The sequence below is a fragment of the Mus musculus genome, chromosome 15, assembly GCF_000001635.26.
Source record: "Mus musculus strain C57BL/6J chromosome 15, GRCm38.p6 C57BL/6J".
Classification (NCBI taxonomy): Eukaryota; Metazoa; Chordata; class Mammalia; order Rodentia; family Muridae; genus Mus; species Mus musculus.
In genome coordinates this window covers 69,088,635-69,102,030 of record NC_000081.6, presented here as the reverse complement: position 1 = coordinate 69,102,030, position 13,396 = coordinate 69,088,635, and the positions used below count along the sequence as shown (strand labels likewise).

General features: G+C 44.2%; 1 protein-coding gene across 3 annotated transcripts in view; it reads right to left on the bottom strand.

Moving 5' to 3' along the window:
- Positions 1–236: 236 nt before the first annotated feature.
- The window catches only part of Khdrbs3 (KH domain containing, RNA binding, signal transduction associated 3), a 173,403-nt gene continuing 160,243 nt past the window's right edge, over positions 237–13,396 (bottom strand). For 2 of the 3 annotated variants that reach the window (NM_010158.2, XM_006520410.4), the window contains exons 8-9: positions 10,839–10,897; positions 8,512–9,130 (exon numbers count right to left, since the gene is read on the bottom strand). In NM_010158.2, coding sequence (NP_034288.2) covers positions 9,039–9,130; positions 10,839–10,897 — 151 coding nt within the window. In that variant the 3' untranslated portion in view covers positions 8,512–9,038. Of the gene's footprint in view, positions 1,091–7,514; positions 7,572–8,511; positions 9,131–10,838; positions 10,898–13,396 lie in introns of those variants that run through there. The other variant, XR_383979.4, reaches the window with a different exon arrangement.

Sequence of the window (13,396 nt, the reverse complement as noted above, 5' to 3'; positions counted from 1 at the left end):
TTATCATAGCCTGGTAGTCTGAGGTTGCTAATTGTTTGAATGGACTAAAGGGTATGTTGAACTGCTATGGCTCTCCCGAGCTTGTCCCCTTGCTGCTGTTCCCACCTTGTTTTACAAGCAGCCTGAGAGCTAAAGGGCACTGCTGTGTTCTCTAGCACAAGCTTTCCATACCACATAGAAGATGGAAGGGTGGATAGTTGATAAATATAAAGGTCAGAACTTTAGGAGTAGACAGCTGTGTTTTAGGGATGTATAATAAAAGGATAAGAAAAAGTTAAAACAGTTCAAAGTTATTCTGTAGTTACACATTGTCCCAAACCCAAGATGCATCCCAAACCAACATATTCGGGAAGAAAGCAATACCTCGACGACTCTTGAGACTGCTCTGGAAATTCCAGGATCAGGAAGCATGCTGTGTGAGCTTCCAGCATGAAACACATGCTCCCAGGGTGGACAGAGTGAAAATCTCAACACACTAGCAACCAATGGAAGAAGGGACAGAGTGGCACTACACAGAGACGATGACCTTTGTGTTCCATTTCAAATCACAGGCAGCACCAAAGTCCCTGCTCTGCTTGAGGTACCTCTCCTGCTGAGGCCTCTATCACAGGCTGTGACAGGACAGGTCTCTCTTGCCTAGCCCATTGACTGGCCCATAAGAGAGATGGATGTTATTCATGCATATGCAATCTGTGTAGGTCCTTGAAGTCTTGTGAGGACCAAGAGTTCTACAAGGCTCTCCAGTATGCAAGCTTTATAGAGCTGTGTAGAAATAACTAGATTTTTGGTCTTCATCTATATTAAAATAGAAGAGATTTTGATGGGGAGCCTTTATTAGCTACAATACAAAGCATTTTTTTTTTTTGTTTCTCACACAACAAAATAGAATTTTCTTTAAAAAGAAATAAAAACCTTCTAAATTAAAATAAAAAAACCACACTGTTTCATAAAAGCATTCCAAAAACACAAATCTGGGACAAAACAACAATAATCGATTGATGACTGTCACGTTGGCGAGCCAGTGGTTCATTTGCCGAGTAGGCATGATGGTGAGGTGAGTGTCCTTAAGCGGCCTCCCCAGAAGCAGGTCCTGGAAAAGAGAAAGATGAAGATCGTTTGTACACATCGACAAAGCAACAATGATAACATCTGGGCCAAATGGTGGGTTTCTGGCCAGAGCACCCAGGCGGGGATTCGGCACACACACAGGACACACAGTGGCAGAGGCAGTGCAGCAGAGACTGGCTGAAGTGAGGGCAGAAAACATTGGTGGTGCACTGTGTTCAGGGCTGAATTCAGAAAGGCCATGCTTGTGTCACCCCAACTATGGGAAATAGACGGTAAACTTCTCGTGGGTCTGTCCTGGGCACTTGCCTTTCATTCTTGTCTAATAAGGAGACTGCACGTTTGAATAACCCCTTTAGTAATAAACACCACACCCAGGTGACACTCAGAAGGAATACAGCAGCCCCAGCATGTGGGGTCCCTGTGTCATGCTCCAACTGCACACACCTGTGCTAGGGGACAAAGTGACAGGCTCATAGCTTGCAGAGACCTAGCACCTTCTGGTCTTTCTATTGCATCTTGCTCCACATGTCTCCTGGCAACCTGGTATGTTCCAGCGATAGCTACTAAGTCCCCAACCACACAAGAAGACCATGCAGCCAGTGCCTTCAGCACCTCACACCTACGTCAGCCTGTCAACTCTAGTGTGTCTCTCATCCCTATAGACATGCATGACTGACTTTCACAATCCCATTTCAGCTTCAACCCTGCCTGCTTCCATTGACCCAGTACATCACCCTCACCCAACACCACCTCTGCAGTCACTGTCTCTGAGTCTTTTATTCCCCAAACATACTGGGGCTACCTACATATGGCGCACTGAAGAACCTGACACAAACTGTGTATCAAAGGACTAACACACAGAAATAAAATACTTTTAATATGGCAGCTCTTCCAACCTTTAATCAAGTTTATAAAATGTAAAGTACTCGCTTACGTCTGCTTGAGAGCTTACTGGCATGTGAAAGACAACCCACGCAATGAAGCAGGGGTTCAAATTGTTCCTGGATTGAGTCTTGTCAGCCGGTAATCTCTAACAGAAATAGCGGACTCTTTTGGCTGAAGATGAGAGAGAGAGACCTCTGGCAAGATGGCAGGATCCAGAGAAGCAGAAAAGAGGGAAAGATAGGCAAAGACACTGTGACGCCCCCAAAAAGGTTCAGGGCTCCAGGAGGGAGGCCCTTTACTAATGATTGGTACAAAGCCTGACGTTCAACAGTATCTGTTAAAAGCAAGCAGGCTCCCGGAAGGAGAGAACGGGCCTCAGGATGGGTGAGGATCTCACCCCTGCTATAAGGCACACAGAAGGCAACCTAAACGGAACCCAAGACCCTTATCTCTCCTTGCTCATTCACATGCCTCCAGCCCACCATGTACCAGGTGCCATGAACCCCACAGAAGCAGCAGTACCTGAGTGTTCTCTCTCTCTCTCTCTCTCTCTCTCTCTCTCTCTCTCTCTCTCTCTCTCAACACACACACACACACACACACACACACACACACACACACACACACACACACAACCTGTTTACAAAGTTGTAAAAGAAGACCAAAGAAATCCTGGTACATTTTTTTTTTCCTATCTGATACAAAGCTACCGCATTCCTTCAATCTACCATGCATTGTACCACAGATGTTTATTATTTTGACGGTGGAAAGAAGGTCAAATACCTAGTCACAGAGCATTTGTCAGAATTCAGAACGTTTCAAGGGTCTTCTGAGTGGTGACTGGGTACAGAGATTTTGGCCAGGGAAGAAGGTTTCCTTTTCCTGTGTGTGTGTTGTGCTTCAAGTCTTACTGGAATTGATAGGCAAGTGCTAGATTATGAGCTGGACCAATGGGGCAAGGGAACGTGGTATCTGGGAGATAGCGGACAGACAGGAAGGGGTCACAAGGAGTGAGGTGTCTGTGGAACAACAGTGAGGCTTCCGCGCAGTGGGCAGGCGAGGAGCAACCCCATCTGCAGGCAGAGGCAGAAACAGCAGCAAGACACACAGCCGAGCACTAACTGGAAGAACTGAAAATGAATTCAGCCTGGGAGGGGATCTCTGAAGGTCAGGGTTGGAGGTGGGGTGAGCTCTTGGAACTAGGAGTCCTCCTAAGGAATTAGAGTCATCTGCAAGTGACTGCAATTTCCCATTAGATAAAGAGGTTGGGATGGGATGGGAACCGACTTACAGCATCCCTTTCCCAGAATGACAAGGTCTACTTTAAAGCTAAGAATGAGCTCTCTCCTTCCTGTCCCTATAGAACACTGCATAGAGGACATAAACCTTATCTTATTCCCTGCAGATTTTGAAAACAGTGACTTAGGGGCAGTTGGATTTCTGACTGTATTTCAAAGCCATCAGTTTTATATGGGGCCTTTCTCTGTAATACAGCATGATGGGTATCTCTATGTAATTTTGAGCTAGATGGAGAAGTAGGATTATCTGCATTGTAATTATTTCCATGACATCTCTTCCCCCACAGGGGCCTCTCGGCTTGCCTCCCTGTGCCTTGGGCATGGCTCGGTTCTCTCTTTGCTGACTGACTAAAGCCGCCTGAGGCTGTGTGCTGAGCCAGCCTGGAGACAGCAGGGCACCTACCCGAGTTCTCCACTCTTCATTTGCTGGGCTCTAGGAGGTTTGTCCTGAGTTCTGGGTGGAATTTAGTGCATGGCGGTGTGGTCTCTGTCTGCAGAGCAGGCAAGCTGGAGGGAGCTCCTGCACACCAGTCTCGTCCCTCACCTACTAGCCCAGCTCATCTCTCCCATTCATCATCTAACATGGTTGCCAACTGCTCCAGGATCACACCGCCTTATGCGAACACACAGCAACAGAAGAGAATGAAAGACCTTTGACCTTGTTTTGAGCATGCTTTAACCTGCAGAGCTCTATCAAGGCCGATATCTGGGTCGTGTTCATTTCATGGGTGGGGCCCCTACAGTAGAGAGGAGGTTTCACTCAAGGTTACCATGCTGGGTGATGGGTACTCCTATAATGTGGCCTGTTCTGTGTGAAGATATCCTCTTTCATCTGGCCCTAAGCCCCTGTTGCCAACTTCCTCTTTCTCTAAGCACCCTGCCCGGGTATGCCATCCCTCTACAGGCATCTACAAAGCATCTTACTTGTATATGTCCCAGGCCATGCTGATTGGCACTTTGCTTCCTAATTTTCACAGCAGACTTGTGACACTTTCAAGGGCAGGAACTGTCTTTGTTTCCATATGCTTTCCACCTGTTGCCAGACAGATACTCAGAAGAGAATAACCCCACGTGAACACTAAGAGTGACTTGACTTGAAATACTTATTAACACATGATGTTCAGGACACGATGTTTTCATTGAAAAGTCAATGGATCTCCTTATGCAGAAACGTGGGGCAGGGATGGGGAAGGGAGGAGCAGGGACAGTCACGATGTTTGGCTGATGACTGGTGGGATAGAAGGGAGCAGACAGCTCCCCATTGTGAGAAGCCTTCACTCTGATGAGACCAGTGTAACAAGGAGACCAGGACAAGGCAGTGTTTGAAAACCTCAAGGCTTCAGACCCCAGCAGCTCTATTCAAACCTTGCTTCTATCAGCTATGAGGATTTAGAGCTAACGTAATGACCTCACCTTCCGAAGCGTGGTTGCTTCCTCTATAAAATGCAGATGGCAACACTTATAGTAATTAGAATTCAATGAAACAGTTAACAGGAAGTGATAAGCACATGCTTGGCCACTGATACAGCTTGCAACTACTATGCAGTGACATCAATACCGAAATCAAGTAACAGTCACAAAATCAGCTCTTTAGAGAGGGCAGAGGACTGCAGTATAATTACCACGGGACCCGGGCTGAGTTCAGAGAGGATGATGGAAGAGCTAACAGTAGAGAGGACACTGAACTGAGTCCTGAAGGTTGGGGCCAATGCCATGTGCAAAAGGGCAGGGAATACTGATTCACTAGAACGATCAGATTTCAAGTGACTTAAAATGAAGGGTCCTGTATCTTTCAAGTCACTACATCCCCACTATCTAATTTTGCCTATTATTATCTAACTCACCCTCTGTAATGCAATCACATGAGAACACTCACAGGAAGACACAGTCCAGGAACAGAACCCATGAGCACAGTATGGGGCCACTACAGACACTTCTTAGAGCAGCAGGAGGAAATCAGGTTTGCCGGAGGGAGTGGTGACGGGGCAAGAGACTGTCCAGCAGTTGGGATGCTTGACTATCAGCCAGACTGCTCCGAGAATTGCCCAGCAGAGAAGTAAAGCACGCTAGGGAGGGTTTCACTTCAGGACAGCTCTAGTGAATCAACAGTTTAATCCACTGAGAGATACAAACTGTGAACAGACTGTCGGAAAGTGATGGGATGCTGGAAGGTGAGGCTGGTTGGTGGAAGTGTGTCCCTGGGGGTTTGTCCATTCAGGGTCTGTGTCTGCCCGCTTCCTGCTCCTACCCTGCTCTGAATCTTGCTGGTTGTGGCAGATACTGCTCTGTCAGGAATCCCCTTTAAGTCACAAGTCACAGAGAAGCAAGTGTTACTAACATAGCAGCCAGTAGGTACACCCAAAACAGACAGGACCAGCTCCTACTTCCTGGAGTAATCCCCATTCACAGTCTGACAGAGCTATGGACTCTGGAAAAATGAAATAGAGACAACATTCAACAATTCCTGGCTGTTAGAAGACCACCCTCTGCCTACTCACAAGTTCTGATTGAAGAAGCATCCCTGAGGGCTGGCACACTCTAGATTCAGTACAGGGTCTGAGCCAGAGAGAGAGCAAGGGAGTGTGTGTACTTCACATTGCCCTACAGGGAAGGGATTGGTATTCCCAGAGCTTATCCAATGGACCATTGCCAACATGCAGCCTGTAGCCCTGTGCCACAGTTTTGACCTACAGAATTTTATGATAATAAACTATTTGCTGTGTAAGCCACGAAAAAGAAAAGGCCACATTAATTACTTGCTATGCCAACTGCTAAACAAGAGTACTTCAGAAAGAAAGGAACCCCTAAAGCTGACACTATGACATGCTACATTCCTCCCCTATACAAACAAACCAAAACAAAAACCCACGCAAACAACAAACTGAATAAACATCACCATTTTGCTCTATTAGGAGAGATTCCTTTTCTTTCTATGAGCAATTTGAGTGTTTCGGTTAATTCTGACAATTAAGAAAAGTTCCTATGCTTCTTCTCCTTTATATTAAATACATGAATTCAATCTTGACCACTGAGCTCTATGTGACTGTATCAATGTCTGTTAAACGATGCCTATGGTAGTATCACATATTACTGAAAGTTATAGTACTGAATGGTGCATCATTTCCTAGGTACTGACAGGAAGGGACACCTGCCCAGATGTGTACAGCTAAGTGCCAGAACGCAAATATAAACACTTGAGATCAACCAGCCAGGCATGGTGGTATACTCATGCAATGAGTTCCAGGCCAGCCAGGGCCACAGAAGGACAGTGAATCTCAAAAACAAAACAAACAAACAAACAAAAAACCCAAAAAACAAAAACAAAACAAAACCAAAGAACCAAACCCTCCGATAACACCCTCAAATATCACACCATAAAAGAGAAGGATCAGAAAGATCATGTGGCCCAGGACCTGAGTGGTGGTGCTTGTCTGCAAAGTGAGAGCAAATTAAAACCATCCCTCTTTTACAGATGCCTGCTTTACAGATCTCCAGAGTTAAAAAGAAAAAAAGAAAGGAAGAAAGAACTATATGAAACACCTGGTTTGGTTTTATTTTACAAAAAGCCCCAATTTCCAAGATTCAGAAGTACAAAGCACTATTCTCCAAGGCCAGGCTTTGAAAATTTGCTTGTATATTTCTGTAACTTTTTGCTTTCACACATATGTGTAAAAATTAAAGGTTCTTATTTAACATTCAGTTTGGCAGACTGCGTTAACTTACGGACTCAGAAAACCTTTGCAGGGATGGATTCATGGAAAGATGATGTGTGAATTTGGTTTTGTCGTGGAATACTTTGGTTTCTCCATCTATGGTAATTGAGAGTTTGGCTGGGTATAGTAGCCTGGGCTGGCATTTGTGTTCTCTTAGTGTCTGTATAACATCTGGAGGGTGTGGGTGACTTTTGGGATAGCATTGGAAATGTGAATGAAATAAATACCCAATAATAAAATAAATAAATAAATAAATAAATAAATAAATAAATAAATAAAGGAAAACTGTTGCAGACCGTCAACTAAATAAAGTGTTCCATTCTCATTGAAAATCATGCCAGGAATCTAGGTGCTGATAGCCTGTGCCCCCAGTTTCTAGCCTCTGACCCATTCATGCTGTGAATGTCCCCTGCTGCCCCAGGAGGTCCCTTTAGACCTGAGGGTGCTGTCACAAGGGAAGTGGTGGTGGTGCCTCTGTGTTTCACCTGCATTAGCAGGAACTGTTCCCCATCTCCTCAGCAACTCAGAATCATGGACAAAAGGTGCTTACCTTTGTCTGCTCTAAGTCACTTGGAGCTCTCTGACAGTCCAAGGTGGTCGACATTTCCTAACAAAAGAAGAAATCTGTTTACTCAAAATAAATATAAGGAGCCCCCCTCCGAAACTAAAGATAAACATTTTACATAATCTACCATTAAAACTTAAGCCAAATGATTAACAAATAACTTTATTAAACCCTTGTCACTTTTAAGAATGCCCTCAATTATTAACCAAAAGATGTATTACACACGACTAGTTATGAGGTTTTACAGTTGTTTAACAGGGAAGAATTGGCCCCAATTAAACTGGCTAGACTAAGGCTTTTTAGATGACTAAAACAAATTAAACTTTTTAAAATGAGAATTTAGGTGATCTTAAAACCTTTCTAGAATGGATAATGAAACCGGCTAAGTTGTAATCTCCCTGGCTTTATTAGTTATATATTAAGATAAATTAAGTGAGATTAAAATCTTATTTCGTTTATTTACCTTTGAAAATGAAGACCGTTTAAGGCTTACACATCCTCAGCCTTGGCGAGTGCGACCTCAATTAGGCAAGTCAGAATGTCTTTAAAAGCTCTCTGTTTATGCTTCCAGCATGGAGCGAGGTGTTCATTAAGGTACCAAAAGTCTCATAAAAAATCCAAAGTTGCACTAGTGAAAAAACGCTCGACAAGATGAAATCTGATCACATCCTTTTCAGAAAAGCCAGTAGTTATTTTAGAACCAGTTTTTAAAGTCAGATTTGGTTTGCATGGGTTTAACGTGCCACCTGAGTGAGTAGCTTGATACCGTGTGGACTCTTTAGACCGCATCTGAACCTATGGTGAGTATACCATGGCACGTTTAATTTTATACCACTTTTAAAGGAAGCTGTACAATATTTAGTGTGACCCTTTTATGACAAGCGCTGTTAGAGGAGCCCTTTCCCTGTTTACAGCTATTTATGAAGAACTTTTTAAATAGAAAAAAAAAAAAACATGAAATCGTTAGCTCACACACACAAAATTTCTTTCAAAAGTTTATTTAGTATCAAGCAAGAGGAGACTTTGCCTAACACTACAGAACATTTCAGGACTCAGTTACAAAAGAATACCACATTGTCTGCACTTGTAATCGGCTCCCTTTTTACGCAAGTTGGCAAGAAAGAAAGAAAGAAAAAAAAAAACTAGCATATGGCTGAAAGATAAAATAACTAAATTCTATGGAAACCTTTAAGATGAAAGGTGAGACTTATGTTAAAGAATGGATTAACATATTTAGTAAACCTATCTTTTTGTTTAACACTAGTTAATCAAAGTTATTTTTTTCCTTTTCATAACCTAGTTTTCATATACAGACTGCAAATAACAAAATTTTACATGTCCTTCTTCTCCCTGTCAAGTGGATGCTTCAACAAAGTGGCTTTAAGTTCCATCCATTCAGATTTTAAGCATTTTGATTTATTTAAAAAGGGATTGGTCATAGAAAAAAATTACTTTGAACAGTATACAGGACGGTGGAGATTGGCTATTTCACAACATCAGACAGTACAATCAGTATCTGCCATATGGCTGGTCTCTGTAGACGCCCTTCGCCGTCCTCGCCGAAGGAGCCTTATGTCTTGAGTTAGTCCATTCCTCTTGCCCTAAAATCAGGAAGATGAATCATAATTAGGCCACTGTCATGAGGTCCCAGGAGCTTCATCTGTCAGAACCAGTGGTGAATGTCATACAGGAGATACATGTCTCTGATGGACTAATAAAAGAAACACAAAGGGGATTTTCTTAAAAATATTGTGAACACAACACAAAATGATCATGTCATCAGCAACAAGATGGCCTTGAGAAGAGAGTGACCTTTGTGTTGAGAACAGCAACTAACTCCAAGAAAAATTCCCTCCTGGAGCCAATCCAACACCCTATAACAAAACTCTGAAGAGAATGAAAAAGGACCATTCTAATTTCTTCCAACAACAAAGACAAAAACAATAAATAATAATTTGTGAGAAAAAAAAAACCAAACCCCAGAAACCAAAGTGGAAAGGGCAGACAGAGAGAAGTCCGAAGTCTGATTCCAGGTTCTCCCCACGGGGACTGAAGGAGGGAGGCACAGTAGCGTGGACTCCCTCAGTGACAACCACAGCATGAGCAGCACGCCTGCCGGACAGCTGTCAGTACCCAAAGACACTCTACCACTTTTACCTCCTGAAATTCAACAGTGTCCAGTATCAGGACTTTCATGGGGTATCCCCAGTTCTCAGACAGCAAACAGTTAAGTCCCTGCTGTAACACAGAGCAATCGAAAAGCCATGTGTCCCCAGAGACCAATTTAAAAAGCTGTGAGAGAAAAATGCTTAAAATGACCTCTTCTGATACAAACATGCAATCAACGTCACTCCCTCTGGCCAACTCACACGAACTTAAGTAGATAGCACTCACCAAGCCAATGCATCTCTCTTAAGAGTTATGAATTAAAAAAAAAAAAGCAACCCACAAAAGAAAATAAAAAACAGCCAATATCTGGCCACCCCAACCCCTAGCAGGGGATATAAAATGCACTTCAAAGTGCACTAGAAAATGGGTTTTCATTTAAGGTCAGGGAAATGTCAAGAGTCAAGTCCCCAGGATCCTGCCTCAAGTGCACAGGACACTAGGCATTCTTGGCGCCCTGCCACCAACAAAGGCTTCCTGATCCCTCTGCCCTGCGGCAAAGGCACTTCTTACTATCATTTTGTCGCTACCACCGTCAATTCTGTTAATTAAACCTGTCGCCCTTTTGCATATTGAGACTGTGGTCATGGACTGCCTAGCACCTTTATAGGCTCCCTCTGAACAAAGAGGAGTTACCTCCTAATGAGCCTGAGAGACCCTCGTGTCTCCTCCCAGGCTCAGCTTTTATAACCTTTATGAACTGATTCTTGGTATAATTTTCCTGAGGTCTTGAGGTTGGGAATGAATTAAAATATAAAGATGGGAGTGGGAGAAGGGTGCGAGCTATAATCTCAAAGGCGTCAGCTCCTTTACTAGCAAGAAGCAAAGCTACTTCAAAAAGGACCCATGTCAGCCAGTGTCAGCAGTCTGGCAGCCTGCTCTGTTAAAACAGTGAGAAGGTCAGCACTGGCCATCGACGCAAACAAAACACCTAAGCGCGCTGTCTTTAAATAGTTCACTTAACTATTAAATGATCCTCTGGAAATGGCAATGTGTCCACAAAGCCAATGGGAGGAGGAAGAGGGTCCACACACAAAATGATTTCATCATTTAAACACGTGTGGCTCTGTCTTCCAATCAGGACTTTTAAGGTCTGTCCATGGCCACTTACCCCCTCTCTCTTGTACTATTACGGCCACTCACCATAGGAGTCATAAGCGTCCTCGCTGAGTCCATGCCCATAATCGTAGTAATCAGCTGCACTGCACGAACAAAAGAAAACACTGTCAGCACAAGACGTGACTGCTGTGGGGTTAAATCATACCCAACCAAGTACTCAAAACTACATAAACTAAGAATACAATGGGCAAAAGGGGAATTAATTCCTCAGATGACAGAACACTGAGAGAAGACAGACTTGTTGACTATCCAAAGCTCTACTCTTAACTCCCGGGTCTGTCATTCAGAGCACATCTATCTGGCCAATTGTCCCACAGTGCATGAAAGGCAGGAGGAGTCCTCAGAGAGACAGGCTGAGAACTGTATGCCAACAACAAAGGCTGGGTTCACAACAGGTGCTGTGGGGGATGGGGTAGGAGGCAGCCAGCACCAGTCTTTCCAAAACACCGAGACAGTTTCTTGGACTCCTGTGTACTTTCCATAGAAGTTGGTACTATGACGGCTGAGGGCCCGTTATTCATCTATTAAGCTGGAGGCCTGGAAGCTTCTGCTTTTTTCCATCAGCATTGCTATATTACCATCCGAGTGGCAAAAACCTCAGGCAGGGTGCCTGGACAATGTGCAACAGGAGAGCAGATGAATTATCCCAGGGGAGTTACAAGGTCTTTTTAACAGACAGGCAGGCCTAGGTTCTAATCTACCATGTCCTTGAGACAGCAAGGACAGCCTGCAATCGCCAAGACTGTGCAGATGCCACGAAAAGAGTAGTACCACCTTTGAACTGTAGATGGTTCTGGTTATTTTTACAGATAGAAGCTGGGATACCGAACCATGAATTCCTAACCTCTGAGGAAGAGGTTAGGTTCCATTTATCTATCCCCTGAGGCTGCCTTCTTTCCCACCAATTTTGCAAGAAACTAGCACCTTCAATTATTTCAAGTTCTTATGACCGAGTACAGTGGAGCCTAGGTTGCACTTCATGCCTTTAGCAGTGTGGTATCTTTTGCTGGCTGTTTAGGTACACATGTTCTGGGACAAAGGTAGAGATCTGTCAATCTAAGTTACAGGTAAGGATGTCAGGGAACCAGCCTACAACCTCACCAGTAACAGCACAGCCCAGTCTATCTAACGCCTAGACCTTAGCTGCAGGCTATACCCATACCTTACCCCTCACCCTGTGCTTCCTTTCTTGTGTAAAATATACCTAACAATCTACAGGCCCCAGGAAGTCACCCAGCCCCTCAGACCTCAGGGAGGTGCTGTTCCACTGAGATTCAGCTTCCTGTTACCACTCCTGCTTAGAGGTGCTCTGTCACCCTCTAACCTACTTTCTACTCAAATTTGAGCCTAAATGTCACAGAAGTTCCCCCATTCACAATCAAGCTGGCTCCCATCCTAGGTTACTGTCATCATTTCTCATCCTGGCCTATACCAGAGGCTTGACAGCAGGCATGGAGGGACATGTGAAGAAAGATATATACAAAAACAGACAGACAGATAGAAAGAGACAGAGACAGAGACAGACACACACACATACACACACACACACACACACACACACACACACACATAGACACACAACCTGACCAGGTGACTTAGCGGCAGCTTTTCTTGGGCATGATCCCACCCAATCTAAAACTGCTTTTACTGTCATATGACAATGGGCCTCCCTGGAGAAGCTGAGGGGCGCTCTGCTTGCTTGCAGTAGCACCTACAATCAGGGCTCTGTGGCCATGCACAGGACAAAGGCATCTCACTTCTTTTCCACAGCTGCTCACTGCTCCACACACCTTTGCTCCCCTAGAGTTCACTTGACCCCTTCCCACAATCAGCCCAGATGTAAGGGTCCCCAGGGACCATGGCACATAGTCCCAGTAACTGTGCATAGCATTATTTTTTCTCTGGCTTCTGCTCTCTCTCCTCCTTCCGTAGGCCTAAGTTTCCCTGGGGCACAATGAACATTTACAGTAAGAAGAATTAGCTGGAAAAAAAGTGATAGACCTCCACTCCCAGAAAGACAACAAAATGCAACATCAAGCAAGAGAACGAACAAGGCTCTTCTATATACCACTATAACTTTAAATGACAAGGTTTCTCCTCTTAATGGCACAAACTCAGACCAGCCAGAGGTTTAAAGGCAATGCTGATGTCGTCCAACATCAGTCAGGACCCCTGTGTCTGAACCCTGGCCTCTGCCTGCAGAGTCCCTGGTGAAGTTACTCCCATGTATATGGCCGAGTGACAGTTCTGCTGGGCTGGCTAGATCCTGGAGTGTTCCTCAAGGAGCAGCCATAGAATATGACTGCAAATGAGTCTGATCACCTTATTTTATTGTGAATAAATGGACAAATAATACCATCGAGAAACTAAATTGAAATGAGTCTTGTTTTTCTTTTTCAGAGTCAGAGGTAATATTATAATGGTCCCTTTAAACAAATAAACATCATGGTTCTTAAAATTTTTAATTGGTGCACAGATAAACTCAGACTGCCCTTCACAAAACTGAAAGGGCTTCCTTTCCCCAGACAACTCCCAATTGGTTATCTCAGAGCAGAGAGCAGACATGACAGACAGGCACTGAG